General features: G+C 38.0%; 1 protein-coding gene across 1 annotated transcript in view; it reads left to right on the top strand.

Annotated features, from left to right (window-relative positions):
- The window catches only part of KCTD8 (potassium channel tetramerization domain containing 8), a 253,560-nt gene extending 229,394 nt beyond the window's left edge, over positions 1-24,166 (top strand). Inside the window, exon 2 of the mRNA XM_044292510.1 lies at positions 23,706-24,166. Within this exon, the coding sequence (XP_044148445.1) occupies positions 23,706-24,166 (461 nt within the window). The remainder of the gene's footprint in view (positions 1-23,705) is intronic.
- Positions 24,167-26,683: the final 2,517 nt, after the last annotated feature.

Genomic DNA, 26,683 nt, shown 5'->3' with positions numbered 1-26,683 from the left:
AAAGGAACGAAGTGCACCATCTTGGAGAAACAGTTCACGACCATCCAGATAATGTCACGGTACCTTCTGTGACAGAGGTTAGAAAATCGGAGAGACTGACTGCACGTGAGATTAACTGACAGTCTCTTGATTCTCAGTGTTGTGGTTTGGTAATGACCACACCTCTTGTCAGGAGCAGCCCGTGGTCATTACTGCATTCCCTACTTAGTTTGGTCTCACACTTCATACCATGTGGTTGATATTCTCTGCTTGGATTTGGAAGAGTTGGTGTGTGGACCTTACCTGTGTTCCTGCTCATCCATTTTCTATAAGATAAGTTGTACAGCTCTTTGTATTTGGTTGTTCCCCTGTGCTTGTTGTTACTAGGCCTCAGGGAGACGCTGGTTCATTCACCTGCGAAGGAACTAGTAGTCTCATTCCCTGCCACGACCTAGGGCATTTCAGGGCTCCTAGGGTCTAGGTTCCGGAGTATGTATTTTCCCACCTTCAGGGTCTATACATACTGACAGGAGTCATGGCCAGGTTTAGGGGCTTCCTAGCAGGTGACCTTTTCCCTCTCCCTAGCCTTGAGGCCTAGTTCTGTGTCCCTCCCTTCCCCTGTATTTGTGACAGATAGCTGTACATCTTGCAGAAGAGGGCAGATCTGTAACAAAGTTCATGGCAATGTGTTGCCATGGGGAATCAGGAACAGGAAGAGGTAACAACAGCCCGGGTGGTTTGGTCCTGGAGACTTTATTCTGAGCACAGACTGTGCAGGCAGACACAATCACGCACATCCTTAGACAATGTGGACCACCAGTAGTGGTGAGACAAAAGTTCTGCGGTCTTGCGGATCCCTGGGTGACCAGCCAGTTTGGAGTTATGCCCCCAAGCTAGAATACGTTTTCTCTTGGCAGATGGCACAAATATATTCCTAGGAGGGATGTCTTTTGCCATTGACAAAAGCCACTGTGATCAAGAAAGTAGGATCTACAATGTACTAGGGCTCCTCCTGCTGGTTGGAGAAGTCAAATGACCGAGACAGAACATCCGCCTTGATGTTTTTCTCGGCCAGGCGAAAGTGAAGCTAAAAATCAAAACGGGAGGTGAAGAGTGCCCATCTGGCTTGTTGAGGGTTCAGACGCTGGGCCGTCTGCAGATATGTAAGGTTGTTGTGGTCGGTGAAGATTATCGCTGTATGCTGGACCCCTCCAATAGATAACGCCATTCCTCAAAGGCAAGTTTTATGGCAAGAAGCTCTCCTATACAGTAATTCCTCTCAGCAGGGGAGAAGAGCTTGGAGGAAAAGCCACATGTAAACATCTTGCCCTTGGAACCTTTCTGTAGTAAAACAGCACCTGCTCCTATGGAGAAGGCGTCTACTTCTAAAAAGAATTGGCGGGAGACATCGGGATGACGCAGAACAGGTGCAGAAGCAAAAGACCTCTTTAATTGGACGAAGGCAGCCTCCACCTCATAAGTCCAGACTCTGGCATTCACCCCTTTCTTAGTAAAAGCAGAGATCGGAGATGTAAGAGATAAAAATTTGTGATGTACTGACGATTAGCAAATCCAAGGAAGCGCTGTATAGCACGAAGACCCTGTGGGCGGGGCCAGTCCATTACTGCATTCAATTTTTCAGGATCCATCTGCAACCCGGCATCCAAGATTATGTATCCGAGGAACGGTACTGTAGCGTTTTCAAAGATGCATTTCTCGAGTTTGGCATAAAGTCGATTCTCTCTCAACCACTGTAAAACTAAACGTACATGCTTCCGGTGAGTGTTCAAATCTGGAGAATAGATCAGTATATTGCCCAGGTACACTATCACGTAGACATAGAGCAGGTCCCATAAGATATAATTTACCAACTCTTGGAATACCGTGGGAGGATTGCACAGACCGAAGGGCATGATGAGATACTCGTAGTGTCCATCACGAGTGTTGAAAGCAGGTCGAATTTTGTGAAGACCTTAGCTCCCCAGATCCTGTCAAAGAGTTTGGAGAGGGTATCGATTCTTGACTGTGACCTTATTCAGACCTCGATAGTTGATACAGAGCAGTAAGGATCAATTTTTTTATGCACAAGGAAGAACCCAGCACTGGCTTGTGAAGTAGAGTTCCGGATAAACCCCCTCTCGAGATGTAATCAGACATCGCTTGGGTCTCAGAAAGTGAGAGTGGGTAGACTCAACCGCAAGGAGAAGATGCACCAGGCATAAGTTCAATCGGACAATCATAAGGACGATGAGGAGGCAGGGTCTCGGCCTCTTTCTTACTGAAGACATCCACAAAACTGGCATACTGCTGCGGAAGTCCAGGCAGGACTACAGGTACAGTAGGCGAGGAAGCAGGTCGGACCTCTGATAAGCAGGTGGACTGGCAGGATGATCCCCAATGCAGAATCTGACTGGAGTGCCAGTCCAGAACTGAAGTGTGCTGACGCAGCCAGGAAAGAACAAAAATAACCGGCTTAACGTATGCTTGCAGCACATAGAAGGAGATCATCTCGGAATGCACAACCCCTATTTGCAACTTAAGGGGCATAGTAACAAAAATAACAGGTTCAGGGAGTGGCAGTCCATTTAAGGAAGCCACTGACAGAGGCCTCTCTAGGCGAGAGCTTGCTGAATGAAGTTACTGGCTGACCTAGAGTCCAAGAATGCAGGCCCAGACAGTGTGACTCCCTTGTGAGAGAGAGTCACCGGAACTGAAAGTTTCTGAGAGGACTTCTCCTTGTCTAGGACCACCTCTCCAACTGATCCTAGACATTGGCGTTTCCTGGCTTCTGTGGAGAATTACGCACAAAGTGTGTCTTGCCTCCACAATACAGACACAGGTTCTCTGCTTTGTGGCGTGAACGTTCCTGGTCAGACAATCAAAGGATCTCTATTTGCATGGGCTCTTCAGATGGGATGGACACTAGAGGAAAAAACGGCCTCTGGAAGGATGGAGCCAAACGAGGGGGTCTTCTGGTGCATGCGACCTCCTTAGAACGTTCCTTGAAACGCATATCTATCCTTGTGGCCAAGGTGATCAGGTCATTCAGAGTAGACGGACAGCAAGCATGCTGTGGCCAGGGCTGAGAGGAAATTGTGGAGCGGATCCCAAAACAACAGCACCTACACAGACAGAGCCCAGGACTAGCAAAACCAATGATATTTAGTGTGAGGGACTAGACAAAGCAGCGGTGCCCTTAATAGAGTAGGTTTAGTCTCCTTAATGACAAAGTAAACAGTAGATACGGGAACCGCGCTATGTATTGGTGGTTTATGAAAGTCGTTAGAACAAAAACTTGTAAAAGATGGGGAACTGAGTTCACATCCAGCTTTCGGAAGTAACAGTCACAGGTACGTCATTCACATACAGGAAAGCTGCTATACACCTCCAGCCGGTCATCAGATCCCGCCTTGAGCCACCGACCGCTGACTCCAACACTGGGTCAAAAATACCTTCACAAAAAGGACAGAGAGATAGTGCAGTACCCTCAATATTCAAAGGTAACAAAGGTTTTATTGTTCTCACAAATTCCTAAATATTCACTTACACATAAGAATGGGCAAGTGAATATTTTGGAATTTGTGAGTACAATAAAACCTTTGTTACCTTTTAATATTGAGGGTACTGCACTATCTCTGTCCTTTTTGTAAAGGTATTTTTGACCCGGTGTTGGAGTCAGTGGTTCAAGGCGGGATCTGATGACCGGCTGGAGGTGTATAGCAGCTTTCCTGTATGTGAATGACGTACCTGTGACTGTTACTTCCAAAAGCTGGATGTGAACTCAGTTCCCCATCTTTTACGGGTTTTTGTTCTAACGACTTTAATAAAGAGCCCAGGACTGCAGCGGTGAATGGGAAGCACTGGCAGTAGATCACCGCTGAACACGGCGCCTGGGACCACAGCAGTAAGCAGGGGAACAGCGGCGCACAGAAGGGGTTGTTACACCCTACGGATATTATTAGCAATTGATTTACCTGGCATCAAACCAGTTTGGTATTCATGTACTAAAGAATACATTAGCCTCTTGAATCTACCAGCTAACACTGTGGCTAAAAGTTTGTTATCTGTTTTTATCAAAGAGATTGGACAATGTATGTCCATGAATTGAAAACTCTCATCTGGCTTTATTATTAGAGTAATTAATGGCTCCCATAGAGAGGGGGGTAAAATCCCCACCTCCCTTGAGACATTCCACATCTCCAGTAATTTTGTCACACACATCTTCCTATAGCTAGAGTTTAACTCAAAAAGTAGTCCATCCAATTCAGGGAACCTATTCTTCACTACAGAATCCAATACTTTCTCGATCTCATTATATGTAATTGGTGCTTCCAGCATCTCCATCAGGCCCTTAGTCAATTTAGGCATATTTATCCTTTCCAAATATTGGTTAATCTCTGAGTTCCCACTGTAAGTTTACGCTTATATAAATCTTCATAATATTCCTTTAATAAATCCGTTTTACCGTCTTGTGATATTATCTCTACTCCTTTATTATTTATTAACTTAGGGATAAAGTTAGATTTTCATTGTGCTGCAACTAAAGATGCCAACCTCCTTTTTGGCATACTCCCTTATAAGTAATATTCCTTTCCATTTAATATTTTTTCTTTCTCAGCCAAGAAATACAATTTGTCTTTATATAGCTTGTGTATGTCATGCCATATCTCTCTATTTTTGTCTATCAGATTTTTTGCATATTTCTGTTCTTTTTTTCTTTATTCGTTTCCCAAACCACCACTTTTGTCGCTGTACCTTCATTTATCTCAAAAAATTTCTGTATCTCATCATGTATCTTATCTTTATATTCAACCATACTGGGTTTATTTTAAATCTTGATCTCTCCCAGCCGACTACTGCCTCAAGAGTTATAGACAGCGGGGAGTGATCAGAAACTACTCTGTGCTCATATCTGTATACTTCTGAACTAAGTGCACACTATAGGGGGTTGTCCATTATATAAAAAGTTTTGGCACAGAGCACTTTAAAATAATACAAAAAAAAAAAAAATATTCAACGACCAGTCTCAGTTTATTTCCAAAAAGTTAATATCTTCTATGCTGATATGAGATCTAAAGCTTGGGTTGCACTACTAGGACATTCTAAATACATCATTCTCTGTTCTGAGTTATTTCAGGTTCAATGTTCTCATGGAGACTTTGAGTTCAAATCACATGTCTGCCTACATATAATTGCCACTATTCAGGATATATAAATACATTAATAAATAAATTCAGACCCCAGACCACACTCCAAAATAAATTCAGACATCAGGCCAGACCTCTAAATTAAGAGTTTTGGATGGAATTAGTCTGCAGTTTTAGGCAGCATTAAAGTATTATGTGATATTAGTAATAGGAACTGCACAAAGTTATTAGAAATGTGAAAAAAGTTTTAAAGTTGTAAAAGTTGCTTCAGGAGGCCATATATTTCCTCATGTAGCGATCAGTACAGATAAAACATTATATTATATACCAGCCATTCAAAAGAAAAGTCCACAATATTATAAACTGTTAGCTCAGACAGATCAGGAGCCACTCATACGAATTTGCTATCTATGTCTACTCTTATAGGGTGTTCTTAAACAGGGGAGCCCTCCTCTATAACATCCATGTACTGATTCTTGAGTAGAGAACAACTAAAAAGAGCATATGTCACTCCGAAGTACCCAGCATGTCTGTGCATTACATGGACAACCCATTGATGTTAGTGAGTCCGGTGTAATGTTCCATCTCTCCTGCGGTGGCACTGCAGGGCAATTGAACAGACCAATGAGAATCGGTGATTGCTTTGGCTTTAATCAGCAGGACATCCAATGCCCATTTTTTTGAGGATCATTTTAGCAAAAAGTCGGCATCCCTTTTGCCATGCTTGAAAACAATCAAGTATTTTATAAAATGATTGTGTTTTGTGTATGTATGCATGAGCATACACATTTCCACCTCTAGTTGTTATTGTACATGATACTGTACTTTATTGCTGTGCATTAATTTCTGCACTTACTAATGTTTAATGTATTTTATTAAATCCAGAGAAATATCGATCATCACTATTTTAATTGTACAAATTTTTAAAAAGCAAGGCCATTTCAGCATGGGGGTAAAGCAGCTTCATAGCTCCTATGGTCTATTAAATATTTTTAGCAAAATAAATTGAGATCGCATTAGGTGATATAGTTGTAGTGTTTTAACTCAAATTAGTCCATGTGTTCTGTAAAATCTCAATTGTTCAGCATTACAAAATCATGTTATTGCTGTAAAATATTTTACGAATTCATGTACTTGATATTTACAGAGCCCTACGCTTTACTTTTTAGGACCAAATTTCGAACCCAATGTATTTTTGGCTTTCTGAGAGCTTAGCATCTCATCGTATGTGAAAGAACAAAATTGAACAGCAATAATAAGATGTAAGTAATGTTATTTTTTTTTAGTTCTTTAATGGCAAGTTTGCAGTAGTTTTCCAATTTTGTTTTCTGTTAAGAGACTGATGAACATTTAAAATAGGATAAAATATACTATATGAAAAAGTACTTCTCAACTAAATGGAATTGTCATCTTTATAAAAAAGTAAAGCAAACATAATATTTAGTATATATATATATATATATATATATATATGTATATAGAGAGAGAGAGAGAGAGAGTTTATACGGATATGTAGAAATGCACACACTTAATAAAAATGAGGATATTTAAAGAGATCTGTCTACAGATTGTGTGTGATATTGCAGCAAGGCCCCATTTGCTAAACTGCAATACCAGATGCAACCCTTGGGCAGTTGTGGCACTCTTTTTGAAATAAAGCTAGAATGATTTGCTAATCCTGAACAACCCAAAAAATTTACAATAATGCTGAACATTTAAATATGTTAGGTAACACCCTTCACATTACTTAAACTCTTAAACCACTGTAACAAATTAGTTATTTAGCAATAAAAATATGAAAACATTATTAAAAGTTGATGATATGGATATATATATATATATATATATATATATATATATATATATTAATGGTATATATCTAGCAGTTTTTTTATTAGTATTTTTGCATTTTTATATAAATAAAAATTGTATTTTTATTTCAATTTTTATATTGCGACATTGTTTCATGCGTGGATCTAGTTAGTACCAGTAAGAGGTGTGCCTATCACTTTACACAAATATATATATATATAGACACACACACACACACTCAAATTAAGGTACAGCTGTATACATTGTCCCTACAGCTGCATCCTACGAAGCTATAGGCACTCTATGTGATATTGCATAGTGCCTTCATCCTGCAACATAGTACTGTGCAATAGTGGCTCCATATTGCTATAATATTCTCCCAAAGAAGCAATGTTTTTAGGGAGTGATACATTAGTAACATAGCATTCGTTATAACAAGGCACAATTTTTTTTGCTTAAAATCGGAGGCATACAGAAGTACATACTACAAGACTACTCCCCATAGACAGCTTGGAGGTTGAATGCAGCTGTACTATGCCTACAGTATGTACATGAGCCTTTATAGTGCAAAGACATAGAGAGGAGAACATCTGGCAATCATCAAACATGAGATTTATCAGATTTTTCATATATTTAATAGACATGTGGCTGGCTGGCTTGATTGACATTTGCACAGTAGGTTGAGTAGTAAATCAAAGAGATATTTAATGTTAAGATTGGCATCAATTATCTTTGGATCCATAACGTTCCCCTGGGGAGATTTCTGGTCTATCATCATATTGCTTTCACGCCCAAGGCAGTTAATCTGGCAGAATTATTCAGCACAGTTATCTGTGTTGTTAATGAATTGGGTAAAACAAAAATACTTAATAAAAACTAGCTGAATAATCGGATACTTTTATAACGAAAAGGCAAACAAATAAAGTATTCCTTTATTCCTTATTCCATTCTTGCCTGGTGTAACATATTTTCTGCTTTGAAGTCTCTGCATGTTTATAAACTTTCACAAATCAATAAAAATGTCCCTTTAACATTCCCTATGTGACATCACTAATGCTGCCTGTTATTAAAAGAGATGTATCTGGTAACTGGTATGAGAGAAAGCAAAAATAAACAGACATCAAACAACTTCATGAGTAATTAAAGCGGTGGTCTATAAGTGATGAATAGTACTGATTGCCCCTGGCATAGATTGAGCATGAACTATGTAAGGTATCTTGAAACTGTTTGGTTCCTAATTCCTGAACCAATATCTTAAACAATCAATCTCCATAAAATATCAGTTCAAGGACTAACCTTACATTCAGAATTCATTTCAGAGTTCCTATGCTGTCAATCCCAAGGTCAGTTAGCTCTTCTCATCACACCGGGCAACCCTATTAAAGTAAATGTGTCATCAGAATCATCAGAAAATGACCTATAGTTTAAATCATGTTTTTATGCTTAAAATATTTTTAAAGAATTTTTTATAATATTTTTAATTTTCCATGTCAATATCTATATTAAAAATATTGGGTTTTATCACTGGCCACTAAGCCTAATAATTAACAAAGTTTTTCAGGGGTCATGCGACCAAAGCGTGGCTTGAATCACCTACTGACTAAATTTTTATTTTTAATACATAAAACTTTTACTTTTATTGTTGATATTTAAAATTTTTAACACTCTAAATTGATTTAAAAATTCTCAGAGCGAGCAGTGAGTACTGATATATATTCCTGTGTACCTCTGCTCAGAGTACACCACTGTGTAGGATAGCCCCTGATATTTTTCTCAGGGCTTCCCAAATTTCCTAAGCCTTTTCTGCAACTTTATATTTAGTTGCACATATATCTCTACTATGGAGACTCACGATGCCCATCTGATTCTAAAATCTAAAGTGTTCCTGCTTCCCTACATGTTTCGCCGACAAACTTCGGCGTCCTCAGGGGATATGCAGGTTTGCAGCTGAGGGGGCGGTCCCTAAGTTTTAAATGTTCGGTTTATGGGAGTCGGTTCGTTGCGACCAATCCGGTCTTAGCTTTAACTAAATGGCATGGCTTTACGCCAATTATATTTACTTTCATTATCCACGTCACTTGGTGACGTATTCTCGGACACTCCCATATTCCCAACGTCACTTCCGACTCTGTCCGTAGCGTGAGCGAGCCTCCAATAGTGAAGAATCAAGTCTTCATTTAGTTCCGGTGCCGGGGTGTCTACGTCATTCGTCCTTTGCTGCTGACGTCCATCCTCGCATCGGGCGCTTGGGGATGACGTCTATTTACAATCATCGTCCTGTATTACACCTACGCATGCGCCGGTACTTAAAAAGTATTACCCGAAGTTAATCATTTACTCGTTCTTGTATTTATACTGACATGTGTTCCTGGAGGAATTTTTAATCTATCTTGATGTCTTTGAGTCATAGATTGAATAATGTAATTCGGAGGAAAGAATAGGGACAGTACAGCAAGGGGGGATGAACAATGGGAGGAGGAGGATGTTCTGTCAAATCCAGGAAAAATCATCTATTCCATTCTATACTATATATTCTATTACTCAACGTCCATATATATCATGTATTCCTTCTTCTGGAGGTAAATTGATCACTTCTGCTTTTCCATGCCACATACCTCTCTTATAAAATATATTCAAATAGTTTTTCATTCATCACTTATTGGTATAGACTCTAAAGATGAGCAGGATTATTGTTTATTCTATTTATTATTTTTTATTTTTGTTTCTATTTTATTATTTTATTAATTTATTATTTTATGTTTTTTTATTTATTATTTTTATTATTTTTATTTTATTTGTTTCATATTTTATTTTTATTTTCTATTTTTTTGTTTTTATAGTGTGTTTTTTTGTATGATATTTTAAATTACAATCTATTATTAATCAGGAAAATATTAATTTATTACTTACATGCTGTGCTAGTGCTCTTTTATGTGTTATTTCTACTTGCTAATTTCTATCTAGTCGTAATGTGAACTCATTCTCCTTCCGAATAGTGATACTCGTTTATTGTTATATTTTTTTATTATTTTATTATTATTTTTTTATTTTTTTATTTTTTTACACTCTTCTACATCTGATCTTTTTTACACAGTGAATTAATTATTTTATTATTTTTACATTCCCGAAAATTAGATAAAACTTTTTGTGTATATATTTTTTCCTTTCTAGAGAACTAATCTCTATTCATTTTCTATTCTTGTTTTTTATATTATTTTTTTCTTTTTTTCTTTTTTTGTTTTATTCTCCAATTGTTTTTATCTACTTATATTTATTTTATTCCTAAAACTAAATTTAATTCTAACAATTTCAGATTTTTTATTTTTTGATTCGTTTTTCCTCACTGCTGTCCTAGTCCTCATTTTTCCTCCCTGCTGTCCTAGTCCAGGAAATTCATCCCCGAATACATTTATCAGTTCTTCTAATTCTAGATGTTATTTTTCTTATTCCCTCTGGTACTCGACTTCTATTCATTTTATCTTATTCCTCTCTAAATTTTGGTAGATTTTACTACTGTTCCAGGATACGTATATTTTTTGTCAATTCATCCTAATAGATGTTTTTATTTTTTATTATTTATTATTTTTTATTTATTATTTTTTATTTTTTATTATTTATTATTTATTTTTTATTTACTCATTTCTTCTTTTTTCAGGTATCTTCACTTCTGTGCCCGCTCTATACGGTAAGTCGTGTTTTCTTCAATGGGATCCCTCCTAAGATTTTTATAGGGTGTTATTATTTATCCTTATTTTTTCTTTTTTCATTTAATTATTTGAATATTAACCTCTTCTATGCCTTTCTTTTGTCTAGATTATAAGTAGGATGCAAACGTAAATCCTTCATTGAGACCATTTGGTGCTAATGACTTTAAACGGTGTATCCACCTGGTCTCTTCTTGCTGTAACTTTCTATCAATGCTTCCTTGTCTGGGATTACCTTTCAATTTTTGTATTCCCCAAAACGAACCGACTCCCATAAACCGAACATTTAAAACTTAGGGACCGCCCCCTCAGCTGCAAACCTGCATATCCCCTGAGGACGCCGAAGTTTGTCGGCGAAACATGTAGGGAAGCAGGAACACCTTAGATTTTAGAATCAGATGGGCATCGTGAGTCTCCATAGTAGAGATATATGTGCAACTAAATATAAAGTTGCAGAAAAGGCTTAGGAAATTTGGGAAGCCCTGAGAAAAATATCAGGGGCTATCCTACACAGTGGTGTACTCTGAGCAGAGGTACACAGGAATATATATCAGTACTCACTGCTCGCTCTGAGAATTTTTAAATCAATTTAGAGTGTTAAAAATTTTAAATATCAACAATAAAAGTAAAAGTTTTATGTATTAAAAATAAAAATTTAGTCAGTAGGTGATTCAAGCCACGCTTTGGTCGCATGACCCCTGAAAAACTTTGTTATATATTTAAATAGCGTGGCCACCCACTGTAGGACCTATTAGTCTGTTGCACACATGATGAAAAAGGGCTAAACAGCCCAACCTGTACAGGGTCCTAATGTATGCCGTATAATAGCGAATTACCTGGGATATCCACAGTAATCCCCAAGGAGGCCTTATCTTAAGAGTGTGGTTCCAACAAAATAGGTTATGGCAGGTTTCCTGTCAAACCAGTTGAATACTCAGCAGTTTCTATCTGACGCAAATATAGTTTTCTCAAACGACAGTCTCCCCCTTAATAGCCTTGATATTTCACAGGCGTTTAAAGAAATTAATAAGACCTATAGAAGGTATGTGAGATCCCTCTGGGAGACCATCAGCCTAGAGACATACACACAACAAAAAATAGTCTATAGAGGAATGCGCATTAGGATTACTCCTAATGCCCATCAAGAAGACACAGAATTCATTAAAGGGTGGGAAGACTTGCTAACAGAGAACTCTCTGCGGATGCAAACCTACATATGCGAGTACGAGAAAAAACTGTTGACTAAATTGGCGTCACAATTGGAAAAAGAAATAACTGATATACAGATATTCCGGAATCAATCTGAGTTTGTGACCCTAGAGAATAAATTACAAAAAAATATAGAGAGTCAACAATCAGAGACAAAAGAAAGAAAACATAAGAAGTATCTAAGGGATAAAAGAGATTTTGATACTGGGTATATATACAGTAACGCCAATAGAAGTGTACCCTTTCTCTCTAGAGGAACAGACTCAAGGGAGTATACAGACATATCAGAGACAGACAATTCTGAATCTGAAGGAGGTGGGAAGCCTCAGAGAATAGGAAATAAAAAGAAAAATAAATTCTATAGAGGACCATATCAAAAACAACATCAAAAAAATTTCCCACAGAATTCATCAGGAAATAAAGGACCCAGTCAGAGTAGAGAATGGCAGGCCAACCCACAAGCCAGTGGGCAAGGAAACATAAGTTTAAATATACAGAGAGAGGGCATGTACCCATCCTTACCTTCTTTATCTGCCTTACCGGCCTCATCAAGCTACGGTATACTGGGTGGTCATCTACAGAGTGGGAGTCAAGGGGGATTAACAACTACCCCTTCTTTTTTAGTACCAGGTGTACAATTGAGAGACAGGGACAAGTGGGGATACAACCAACAGAGAACCTAGAGGAGATTAATAACATGCAGATTATTAATCTGGCGAATATACATCTAGAACCCCAGCTCATTTCCCTTTTGAACAAAGGTCTCTCTTTTACACCGACACCTGGCTTTGACTGCTTTACCTGGGTCAAAGACATCAACCTCTTTGCCAGGAAACTGGCACTCCATAAAGAATTTAAAGAAAAAGAAAAGAGGGACCCAGACCAAAAAGAACGGGAAGCCATAAATATTCTGGAAGACCTTTACAGTGAGAGTAGGGGTGAAACTCCATCTATTCAAGCACCATTCACGAACCTTCATCCTAAATCCAAGTATACACCTCCCTTTTCAGGCTACGCAAGTGTAGAAACTTTTGTGAAGCTTGTAACAAGAGATTTGGAAACTATAAAAACTAAAAGGAGTGAGAGAGCAAGCAATCTTAGTATACAAGAAAAACAAGCCTTGGAGGATTTAATGAAAAGGGATGATGTGGTTATAAAACCCTCTGATAAAGGGGGCAATATCTGTATTCTCGGCCGAGAATACTATATTGAAATGGTGTTGAAACTCCTTAAAGATGAGAAAACTTACAAAAAACTAGAGTTCAATCCGAAAGAAAAATATCAAAAAGAACTTGAAACCATTCTAAAAAAAGCAAAAGATAATCATTTAATTACTAAGGAAGAATACAAAGTATTGTACAATCCCAATCCCACAACAGCCACTTTTTACGCCCTGCCCAAAGTACACAAGAAGAGAGATCCTGTACCGGGCAGACCTATAGTCTCTGGAAATGAGAATCTATGCGAAGGCATAAGCACTTATGTGGATACCATGATTAGACCCTTCGTTACCAGTCTTCCATCATATGTAAAAGACACACTAGATATGGTCAGGAAATTAAATGATGTCCAAGTAGGCCCTAACACTTTCCTAGCGAGCCTAGATGTAGAGGCTCTATATACCAGCATTGATCATGAATTGGGAATAGAAGCGGTTAAGAAATACCTATACACAAAGGGGACACAATTTCACTCACATAACGAATTTGTAGTACAACTGCTACGATTCCTTCTTACTCACAATTATTTTATGTTCAATGGCACTTATTATTTACAGACACACGGGACGGCAATGGGCACGGTCTGTGCGCCAAGTTTTGCCAATTTATTCTTAGGGTGGTGGGAAGATCAGCACGTTTTTGTCAATGACAATGCAAAATACACAGATTTAATTTTGTTTTGGGGAAGGTTTATTGACGATATCCTGATTTTCTGGAACGGGACCAAAACAGAATTTAAGCAGTTTACGGAAAAACTCAACAATAATAGCTTGGGCCTAAAATTTACCACAGAAATTCAAGCAAAGAATATAGCCTTTCTAGATTTGAAAATTATATTGGATGGTAGTGGGAGGGTTCTAACAGAAATATATAGGAAACCGACATCCAGCAACAGCTTTTTACATTGGCAAAGCTATCACCCTCAACCTTTGAAGAAAGGAATCCCTATCGGACAATATTTAAGGGCTAGACGAAATTGCACCAATCTTGATGCATTCAATAGAGAGTGTCAAACGTTATATTCAAGATTCCGGAAGAGGGGATATCCGAAAAAAGTATTACATCAAGCCTATAATAGGGCCAAAAGCACTAATAGAGAAGATCTTCTTGTTGAAAAACAGAGAGGAAATGAAAAAATGATTAGATGTATAGGGACTTTTGACATCCAAAACAAACAAGTGTATAATATTCTAAAAAAATATTGGCATATCTTGAGAGCAGACAGGGATCTGGGATCGATACTCCCTAGGAACCCGAGCATCACATATAGGCGTGGCACGAACTTAAAAGAGATGGTGGTGATAAGCCACTTTCAAAAGAATATGCAGAAAAAGGAAACTTGGCTAAAAACCCAAGGATCGTACCCGTGTGGTGCATGTAGTTTCTGCAAATACATGATAGTGAAAAAAGAGTTCACTAACCCAGTGGATGGTAAAAAATACAAAATTAGGGAATACATCAATTGCCGAAGCATGGGCCTTATATATGCGATACAATGTGAATGTGATCTGCTATACATTGGTAAAACTATTCAGGAATTTAGGAGAAGAATATCCAAGCACTTTAGCGTCCTAAACACAGATGAAGAAACACCCCTCTCGAGACACCTAAAAAGATTTCATAGGGGAGAAACAACTGGCCTCAAAATTTGGGGAATACAAAAATTGAAAGGTAATCCCAGACAAGGAAGCATTGATAGAAAGTTACAGCAAGAAGAGACCAGGTGGATACACCGTTTAAAGTCATTAGCACCAAATGGTCTCAATGAAGGATTTACGTTTGCATCCTACTTATAATCTAGACAAAAGAAAGGCATAGAAGAGGTTAATATTCAAATAATTAAATGAAAAAATAAAAAATAAGGATAAATAATAACACCCTATAAAAATCTTAGGAGGGATCCCATTGAAGAAAACACGACTTACCGTATAGAGCGGGCACAGAAGTGAAGATACCTGAAAAAAGAAGAAATGAGTAAATAAAAAATAAATAATAAAAAATAAAAAATAATAAATAAAAAATAATAAATAATAAAAAATAAAAACATCTATTAGGATGAATTGACAAAAAATATACGTATCCTGGAACAGTAGTAAAATCTACCAAAATTTAGAGAGGAATAAGATAAAATGAATAGAAGTCGAGTACCAGAGGGAATAAGAAAAATAACATCTAGAATTAGAAGAACTGATAAATGTATTCGGGGATGAATTTCCTGGACTAGGACAGCAGGGAGGAAAAATGAGGACTAGGACAGCAGTGAGGAAAAACGAATCAAAAAATAAAAAATCTGAAATTGTTAGAATTAAATTTAGTTTTAGGAATAAAATAAATATAAGTAGATAAAAACAATTGGAGAATAAAACAAAAAAAGAAAAAAAGAAAAAAATAATATAAAAAACAAGAATAGAAAATGAATAGAGATTAGTTCTCTAGAAAGGAAAAAATATATACACAAAAAGTTTTATCTAATTTTCGGGAATGTAAAAATAATAAAATAATTAATTCACTGTGTAAAAAAGATCAGATGTAGAAGAGTGTAAAAAAATAAAAAAATAAAAAATAATAATAAAATAATAAAAAAATATAACAATAAACGAGTATCACTATTCGGAAGGAGAATGAGTTCACATTACGACTAGATAGAAATTAGCAAGTAGAAATAACACATAAAAGAGCACTAGCACAGCATGTAAGTAATAAATTAATATTTTCCTGATTAATAATAGATTGTAATTTAAAATATCATACTAAAAAACACACTATAAAAACAAAAAAATAGAAAATAAAAATAAAAAATGAAACAAATAAAATAAAAATAATAAAAATAATAAATAAAAAAACATAAAATAATAAATTAATAAAATAATAAAATAGAAACAAAAATAAAAAATAATAAATAGAATAAACAATAATCCTGCTCATCTTTAGAGTCTATACCAATAAGTGATGAATGAAAAACTATTTGAATATATTTTATAAGAGAGGTATGTGGCATGGAAAAGCAGAAGTGATCAATTTACCTCCAGAAGAAGGAATACATGATATATATGGACGTTGAGTAATAGAATATATAGTATAGAATGGAATAGATGATTTTTCCTGGATTTGACAGAACATCCTCCTCCTCCCATTGTTCATCCCCCCTTGCTGTACTGTCCCTATTCTTTCCTCCGAATTACATTATTCAATCTATGACTCAAAGACATCAAGATAGATAAAAAATTCCTCCAGGAACACATGTCAGTATAAATACAAGAACGAGTAAATGATTAACTTCGGGTAATACTTTTTAAGTACCGGCGCATGCGTAGGTGTAATACAGGACGATGATTGTAAATAGACGTCATCCCCAAGCGCCCGATGCGAGGATGGACGTCAGCAGCAAAGGACGAATGACGTAGACACCCCGGCACCGGAACTAAATGAAGACTTGATTCTTCACTATTGGAGGCTCGCTCACGCTACGGACAGAGTCGGAAGTGACGTTGGGAATATGGGAGTGTCCGAGAATACGTCACCAAGTGACGTGGATAATGAAAGTAAATATAATTGGCGTAAAGCCATGCCATTTAGTTAAAGCTAAGACCGGATTGGTCGCAACGAACCGACTCCCATAAACCGAACATTTAAAACTTAGGGACCGCCCCCTCAGCTGCAAACCTGCATATCCCCTGAGGACGCCGAAGTTTGTCGGCGAAACATGTAGGGAAGCAGGAACACCTTAGATTTTAGAATCAGATGGGCATCGTGAGTCTCCATAGTAGAGATATATGTGCAACTAAATATAAAGTTGCAGAAAAGGCTTAGGAAATTTGGGAAGCCCTGAGAAAAATATCAGGGGCTATCCTACACAGTGGTGTACTCTGAGCAGAGGTACACAGGAATATATATCAGTACTCACTGCTCGCTCTGAGAATTTTTAAATCAATTTAGAGTGTTAAAAATTTTAAATATCAACAATAAAAGTAAAAGTTTTATGTATTAAAAATAAAAATTTAGTCAGTAGGTGATTCAAGCCACGCTTTGGTCGCATGACCCCTGAAAAACTTTGTTATATATTTAAATAGCGTGGCCACCCACTGTAGGACCTATTAGTCTGTTGCACACACACATAAGCCTAATAGTTAGCACAGCTTCATGGTCTGTACAGATCAATTTACTGCAGTTACCTGCTTATTTGTCATTCTAATCCTGCATGTAATGATGCCACCTCTGTGTATAGATAAGACATGATCCACCATTCACAGTAGGTGATTGTCAAAGCTGTTTTATTCTTTATTTCTACAATGACCTCACAGGTCACAGAACATGCCTAGAAAACTCTCCCATAAAAGTCAGTGAGGTCCACTCCTGACCATTGTGTCTATGGCCCATGGGGCTGCTGTAAAGCTATTTCCTTAATGTTTTCTAAATGCTGTTAAGTACAGCTCAGGCAAGATGTCCGCCCCATAATCATTGAAAAAAAATAGAACAAAAAATCTGTAATTAGAAAATAACAACATTAGAAAAAAAGGATATTTGTCAACCGATTTTACCGGCAGTTATTTTTTTCGGTGATGAACTTATGTCTTTTTTCAACAGTATTAACTATGTAACATTTACTTTAAGGTATATATCATCAAAACTACAGTATTATACAAATTTTCAGACCGCACTTTGGTTGTATGTAGGATACAATGTATGCTGCATGTGTCTAACACTATGCCAAATTACTATAAAAAAAGTAAAACTGGAATATATATTTATATATAAATATATAGTACATGAAAAAAGAGAGTGAATAAACCATCCCAGGTTTGGTTGAAAGCTTTTATAGATTAGAAAGTTTAGTAGATGTTCCAGATTGCTAATTGTGACAATATTTATGTTGCATTTGTTTGTACCTGGGTCACTATTCAACCATGTAATCAAAAGGAAATATGATTACAGCACTCAGGTTCATGGTTAATCTTGACCCTGCAGAATCAATTATTTCGATGTTTCTCTTTACCCTTTGCTTCAAGCAATGAGCCATTAATTCTATTCCATGGGTCCTATATGCAGTGCAGATCAGCAACTAGTCATTGGACTACATTAATATTATCATACAGTAGCCGTTAGATAGAAAATCTGTAAAGAATAAATCAAGGCAACTGGACATATTGTAGATTTCTTGAAAACGTTTCACTCGTTCTTCCAACGAGCTTTCTCAATTCTGAGTGACTGTACAAGAATTCTCTGGGAATAAATATGTAACTGAATAAACATCTGGTAATTATACCCAGCATGGGGTCAGAGGTCATTATACCCAGCATGGGGTCAAAGGTGTTGATTCCATTATCCTAATTGGAGTCAGTAGGTGATAATGACCTCCCAGAAAAAGGTGTCAAGACAGCATTGTATGTGGCAGACAATAGATGTCTAACCCCCCCGCCTCTATTCAAGCTTGGCTTCTCCATTTTGATTGGTACAAACGAGGTGTGAAGGAGGCCATCTACGTAAAAATGGAGAAGCCAAGCTTGAATAGAGGCGGGGGGGGGGGGGGGTTTAGACATCTATTGTCTGCCACATACAATGCTGTCTTGACACCTTTTTCTGGGAGGTCATTATCACCTACTGACTCCAATTAGGATAATGGAATCAACATCTTTGACCCCATGCTGGGTATAATGACCTCTGACCCCATGCTGGGTATAATTATCAGATCTTGATTCAGTTACATATTTATTCCCAGAGAATTCTTGTACAGTCACTCAGAATTGAGAAAGCTCGTTGGAAGAACGAGTGAAACGTTTTCAAAAATTCTACAGTAAGTCCAGTTGCCTTGATTTATTATTTACAGATATACCATGACCTGGATAAATGAGAACCTTCACAGACTTTAGATAGAAAGACTAAATAAATGAATATGAGTTAATTAGAAAATTTCATTTGATCAAAATCATTTTTCCTTTGATACCACGTTAAGGTGACCTCTTTTGTACTGAATGCTACCTCTTGTGGTGCCATCCGGCATCCAATGAATTTAGGAAAGGCAGGTTATGCATTTGGAAGTTTAATAGACTTTACATCAGTGATCTAGGGAATGTATCTTCTGATATGTCATAGCTACAGATTATGTGGGTGAAGCAGGTGATCTTAGATTACCACACAGAGAACTCAAGTCCTGATTTAAGGCAAACTGACAAATATTTTAGGCAAATAATCAAAAATCAGTTTCAGCTTTCAAGATATCCAGCTTTATATTCTGGAAATTATTACATTTTTGGTGGTCCAAAATTATAGACATCAGAGAAGTGCCCTTCTCATCATATTAGTTTAGCTACATTTTTCATTTAAAGAGTGTTATCCTGAAAATTAATATATCATTTCAAAATATAAGTTATATTCATGTTACAGTCACATAGGTGTCTTGGCTTCTTTTTTAAGGTTACCACAAAGCCATATGAATCCCATGGACTTATAATGGGGTTCATCAAGTTGGTCTTTGATGTTTTCTTCATAGAGTCTTCATTCATACTTACTGTATTTGTGTTTATAGAAAAGTGTGACAACTGACATTACTGTTATTAAGATTCCCAGGGGGCTTTTAACAATTTTTACAAATCCTTAATCGCAAATGAGACCCAGAACAATAGCTCAATTATAACGCCTGTAGGTAGGGACAGAAACGAACAGTGAGCTCTGACCTAGAAATGCTTTCCCTACCTACTTGAAGAACAAGTCCTAGGTAACAAGACTGCAACTGGTCGACAGTCCCTATAATACTAAGGTGCAGAGACACTAAACACCAAGAGGCAAAACAACAAAAAAACAGTGTCGCACGTAAATAGATCAGAACCAGATAGGCTATGCAGTAACAAACAAGAGACAAAGAGTGGTCAGAAGACAAGCCAAGATCAGAACCAGACGGACAATACAGTACCAAACGAGAGACAGAGTGTTCAGAAGACAAGCCAAGATCAGAACCAGACAGACTATGTAGTACCAGCCGAGAGAGGGTGTGTCAGAAGACAAGCCAAGATCAGAACCCGACAGACAATGCAGTGCAAAATGAGAGACAGAGAGGGGTCAGAAGACAAGCCAGGGTCAGAGGAATGAGCAATCCAAAAAGCATAGGAACCAGGAACATAGCTAGTGAGTCAGAGACTATCACAAGCACTGGTGTATGGTCAGGAAGGGATTTAAATAGAGCACCAAGTCCCAGGATCAGTACCTCAACACTAACACATAGGAATAAAGCAGCTGAGAAATCAACCCACTGCTAGTCTCGTCCAGCACACACCCACTGTAGGGAAAAATAGAGCATTGCATCCTGTTGCTAAGAATCCTGTTGCATCACCAGAGGGCGTGGCTTAGCAGCGCATCTCTCTCGGCGTGAAGCTGAAGATCTCACCGCTGGAGCCCAGAAAGGTAGGTCTGTGGCATCAATAGCCTCCAACTTTGACCGTTTTATGTAATGTGAAAATGTATCGGACATCGTACCGTGCACATTATGTAAATAATCAAGGGTGCAGTATTTATGTCTATGAGGAGGACATGCCTTTCACCATCTAATCAGTATGGTTTTGCGTTGCTTTTTATGTGAAGCGTTGTGACATTTTCAGAAAAAGTGTGTCCCATTAGGTATAACAGGCATGTGAATTAAAGTGTGATGCTCAGCAGAGTCTTATTCATTGCATAATGTGATGGATGATTATAACTGAAAAAGCTACTTATCATGCTAGCCCTGTTATTGACCCTGCTTAAATGTTTATGCCTATATAAAGTGCACATGCTTTCCCAATGCATATACTAAAAGTATTGATAGGGCTCCATTTACCCTAAATTTGGGCATCTGTCGGGCCTGTCCATTGCAGAATGCCTTTTTCCAACTGTATATAAAAGTGTGTAATTTAGGCTTTTCTATACAGAGATATCCCGCCATAAACATATACCATGTAAGTATGCTTTTTTCATTTTTTATTTTTTTTTGCATGGGAGCCTAAGGGCGACATATGCAACTGAGCACTTGGCATACCTCTGAGGTTTCTGTTGAAGGTTTCTGTTCAGAAAGCTCAAATCATGTGAACAAAGGATTATTCTTATGTACTTATGTACTGTATTCGAGTATATATGTAATATCTTGAATTTTATTGTGAAAAATAATTAATTGCAGATGATACTTCTGATAATGCTAGGCTTTTCAGATGTTTAGTAGAGAAATTAAAGCAGAAGAATATTGAAAGCAATTAAGAAAGCTGAAGAAATTCATGAGTTGCTACACCATAAAGTGCGGAACTGTTTCTGAAAAAAGCCTTAACCTCCTAACAGTTGCATTAAAATTGGAAACAACCAACCCCCCCCCCCCCCCAAAAAAAAAATGTCTGAAGTAAATAATGTTGGCATACAACTCTGGGGACACAGTTGCATTTTTAACCCCTTAGGGCTCATGCTCACAAACGTAGAGCCTCATGCTGGCCATGTGCACTCCGGTTGCGGATGTGGGCCCATTGACTTGAATGAGTCCACAATCCGCATGATACGGCTAAAGATGGAACATATTCTATATTTTTGCGGTGCGGAGGTAAAGACCCAAAAGCCCACAGAAGTGCTTCATAGTGCTTCTGTGGGCTTCTGATCTGTGCCTCTGTTGTGCAAAAGATAGGTGAAGTCCTATCTTTGGTCGTATCTTGCAGACCAATTCAAGTCAATGGGTCCGCATCTGCACCATGGAGTGCACACAACAGGTGCCCGTGTATTGCTGACCAGCTGTTTACAGCCTGCAATATGAGCACCATGGCCATACAGTCCTGTGCATGAGCCCTTACTGATATAACTAATTTTTAAAGGGGTTGTCCACTTTTTTCTATTGATGACCTATCCTCACACGAACACTGCCTTTACTTACTCCTGCGCACCGCTGTGGATGTGACGGCGACCATGTATAATTACCTTGAACAGAAAGGAGCTGTCCCATTGAAGTGAATTGGGCAGCTTAGCTATAATAACACCTGCTCACCGCTGCAGTTTCGACAGCGAGCAGGTGAAGAGTGAATTCAAGGCAGTGCTAGGCCCCCCTAGGCCAATCTGATTTTGATTACCTATTTTGAGGTTATGTCATCAATAGAAAAAAGCAGACAACCCCTTTAAGTACCAGAAATATTTTCTATGTCCCAAAAGTAACAGTTTATTTTTTTCTAGAGAGCTGTACAGACTAAAGAGGGAAGGGCTGCTTTCAACCCTCATATCTTGAGATTGGTAGCGACTAAAGATATTGCCTGGTCTTGTTTGAAAATTGGTTTTCCAAGACCAGAATCACAGCATTATCTGCACTGCATGGGATGATATATAGTAGCTGCTAGAAATTGGGTTGGCTGTGAATGCAGCTGAAAGTGAAAGTAAAAGAAGGTTTCACTGCTTTCACTCCCGACCTGATTTCTATTAGTTATGTTTCCCGATGTAGTGGAGATTATGTTGTGAAACAAAGCCAGGTCCATATCTCTATCTGTTACCAATCTCGAGTTATGAGCAGGTAAAGCAACCCTTCCCCCTCATCCTGCTGACCAAGCTCTGCTCCTGCAGAACTTTTAAGTCCTTTTTATCAAATCCTGAGCAGAGCTCAGGCAAAACTTTTAGGTGGTTAAAATGGTTTTCCGGGACCCTAAAAGATTATGGAAGGCTGAGATGCTCTAAAATAAATAATAAGCATTTCTATTCTGCTCAATCTACCATGCAACTGCTGTGGTGGTTCTGGTGATCTTTGTTTCCCATGCTGCAGCAATGACATCACCGACTGCTCCATGTGATCACTGCTGTCAGCTTCTGGTCTCAGTGGTCACCTAGAATAGTCGAGCATGTATTTAAAAAGTTTTTGGGGCCCTGAAAATCTGTGGCCAGTGTTTGATTGTTTGTTTTTTTTTTTTTAAATCTTTTTTTATTTCAATTATATAAAAACATATACAAAATCTGAAAAATCCAAAGATCCATATTACACCAATGAATAATATAATAACATTTTACCCCAGCTACCCACCCCCTACCCTTTGGAGAGAGAGAGGGACAAAAAAAAAAACAAAAAAAAAAAAAACACACAAACATCCGGCCCTAGTTTAACAATTTTTTCCATATTTCATAATTTTTTTCTGTTCTCTCACTATATCTCTCAGATACCCGTTCCACTTTAATCAAATTAGCAACTGTTTCTTGCCACTGTCTCACTGTAGGGGGATCTCCATTTACCCATTTCCTAAGTATAAGAAGTCTAGCTTGAAATAGTACTTTACCTAAAACCAATCATATCTCTTTATTTAGCTTAAGATGTTCAGTTGCCCTTAATATATAAACTACTGGGTCTTCAAAAATTTGAACACCCAGAAATACTAATACAATATATGCAATTTCTTTCCAATACCTAAAAAGTTTGGGATATCTCCAAAAACAATGTATAAGATCCGCCTTCTCTCCCCTACATTTTGGGCACTTATCAGAAGTTCTCACATCCATTTTCTTTAACACCCAAGGAGATCGATGTAACCTGTGCACTATAAAAAACTGAGAGATGTTTGATTGTTGGTTTCCATTGATGACTGACCCACATTGTGTTAAACTGTGTTAACAATAATGATGCAAACATTTGTATAGTTATGTTTTTTTCTTTTCTGTCATCACAGGAGCCCCTCAAAAGTTAGTATCTCCAAAACAAGATTGTGAAGAAATAAAGTCTGAAAAAGTGTTAGACAAAGGTAGTGAAAGTGGAACCTCATGTAATGAACTGTCTACATCTAGTTGTGATAGCCAGTCAGAAGCTAGCACCCCTCAAGAAAATACATCTGTGCTCCAACAATCAAGTTCTCATCAACCGAGCACCCTAACATTGGATCGTCCATCAAAAAAGAACCATGTCCAGTGGGTTCCACCACCAGATAAACGTAGGAACAGTGAACTCTTCCAATCACTGATGAGTAAATCTAGAGATAACAACCTTTCTAAAAGGAAAGTCTGTGAGAAACCAAGCATTGAAGAGGAAATGAAAAAATGCATACAAGAATTTAAAAAAATCAAAATTCCAGATTACTTTCCAGACAAAAAACGTCCATGGCAGATGGAATTACTAGAAAAATATGATTCTTAGGAATCTCCTCTTTACTAATTGAAAATGTATTGTTTGTGTATTCCTCTACTGAACTCCCTTAATTTCACAACCTACTCTATGTATAGAAGTCTGTGCATCTGGCATAAAAATGTATAAGTTGTAATTTTGTGACAATTAAGATACCATCAGTTCTGAAATAGAAACAGTCAATTTCCTCAACAAAAAATTCTAGTGACTATATACAGTATACAAAAATACCATGCATGTCTTTAAGGGACCACTATGACTCATCTTTTGTCAGATATCTTTTCACATCTGTAATTAATTGTACATCTTGTGAAAAGAGTTATAATAAAATAATAGTATGAGCAGATCAGTAGCATACCTCCCAACAGACCCTTTATTTTGTCACCTTCTCATAAACCAGGTTGTGAAGGGGGCCTACTAAGCTTTACGAAAGAAGAGACATTGGATTTTTCTACTTTAAAAGGAGTTGGGGCTAAATATGTCCTTTGATAACTAAATGTTGGGAGGTATGCAGTAGATTTTACCAACATGACTTCTAAAATAATTGTAAATGTGAAATATTTAATTTGCATGACCACCATCTTAGAAATAAAACACAAATACAATTTCATCTTGGACCATTTCTTTTTATTAATTATTATTCCTTCTAATCTGTGATACAGCACATTGTACATGTAAGGTTGATTAGATTTTATTTTATATACAGATATGCTAATCATGCAAAAACATTGTATAAGTCATTTTTACTCTAACCCTTATTTTTAGTTGTCTTACCAGTGGTTGTCTACATTACATACGCAGGAGGAAGTATAAAATACTTCTAGAGCCTAATACTGTACACTCGTTTTGTTGTGGTATTACATTACATGGACAGGCTGGGTTTGCAAGAGAGCTAGTTGTAGTGAGCAGTTGTGACTTAAAATGGGGACCCAAGCAGGGGACTGCCCTCTATGCCCCTCACATGTCAATTTTTGTGCATGGATGAGTTTGGTTAAAATCCTAACCACTGATTTGCTATTGTAATATCCTGTGGATTTTCTGCCCCCAAATCTATATGGAAAATCTCCAGTGTATGTGCTACATGTCAACATAAAGTCACAGAAAAATAGATATAAGTGATTTGCATAAATAAGTGTACTTTCACACTTACGGCAGAGGAACTGCTATGGAACTGCCTGCCGGGTACGGCAAAACGCATGCAAACTGATGGCATTTGTCAGACGGATCAGGATCTTGATCCGTATGACAAATGCATTGAAATACCGGATCCGTCTCTCCGGTGTCATCCAGAAAAATGTATCCGGCATTTATTTATTTTTTTGCGGTCTGAGCATGCGCAGACCACAATGCTGGATCCGTTTTGCCGGATCCGGCATTAATGCATTTCAATGAGAAAAAGTGCCGGATTCGAGATTCCAGCAAGTGTTCCGGAATTTTGGACGGAGATAAAACGGTAGCATGCTGCGGCATTATCTCCGTCCTGAAAAGTCAAAAACACTTAACTGAAGACATCCTGATTAGAGTTGAGCGAACACCTGGATGTTCGGGTTCGAGAAGTTCGGCCGAACATCCCGGAAATGTTCGGGTTCGGGATCCGAACCCGATCCGAACTTCGTCCCGAACCCCATTGAAGTCAATGGGGACCCGAACTTTTCGGCACTAAAAAGGCTGTAAAACAGCCCAGGAAAGAGCTAGAGGGCTGCAAAAGGCAGCAACATGTAGGTAAATCCCCTGCAAACAAATGTGGATAGGGAAATGAATTAAAATAAAAATTAAATAAATAAAAATTAACCAAAATCAATTGGAGAGAGGTTCCATAGCAGAGAATCTGGCTTCCCGTCACCCACCACTGGAACAGTCCATTCTCAGATATTTAGGCCCCGGCACCCAGGCAGAGGAGAGAGGTCCCGTAACAGAGAATCTGTCTTCATGTCAGCAGAGAATTAGTCTGCATGTCATAGCAGAGAATGAGGCTTCACGTCAGCCACCACTGCAACAGTCCATTGGCATATATTTAGGCCCAGCACCCAGGCAGAGGAGGGAGGTCCCGTAACAGAGAATCTGTCTTCATGTCAGCAGAGAATTAGTCTGCATGTCATAGCAGAGAATGAGGCTTCACGTCAGCCACCACTGCAACAGTCCATTGGCATATATTTAGGCCCAGCACACACACAGGCAGAGGAGAGAGGTCCCGTAACAGAGAATCTGGCTTCATGTCAGCAGAGAATCAGTCTGCATGTCATAGCAGAGAATGAGGCTTCACGTCAGCCACCACTGCAACAGTCCATTGGCATATATTTAGGCCCAGCACACACACAGGCAGAGGAGAGAGGTCCCGTAACAGAGAATCTGGCTTCATGTCAGCAGAGAATCAGTCTGCATGTCATAGCAGAGAATGAGGCTTCACGTCAGCCACCACTGCAACAGTCCATTGGCATATATTTAGGCCCAGCACACACACAGGCAGAGGAGAGAGGTCCCGTAACAGAGAATCTGTCTTCATGTCAGCAGAGAATTAGTCTGCATGTC

This window comes from Bufo gargarizans, chromosome 1, assembly GCF_014858855.1.
Source record: "Bufo gargarizans isolate SCDJY-AF-19 chromosome 1, ASM1485885v1, whole genome shotgun sequence".
Classification (NCBI taxonomy): domain Eukaryota; kingdom Metazoa; phylum Chordata; class Amphibia; order Anura; family Bufonidae; genus Bufo; species Bufo gargarizans.
Note: the sequence above shows the minus strand (reverse complement) of the source record. Positions and strands in the feature narration are given on the sequence as shown.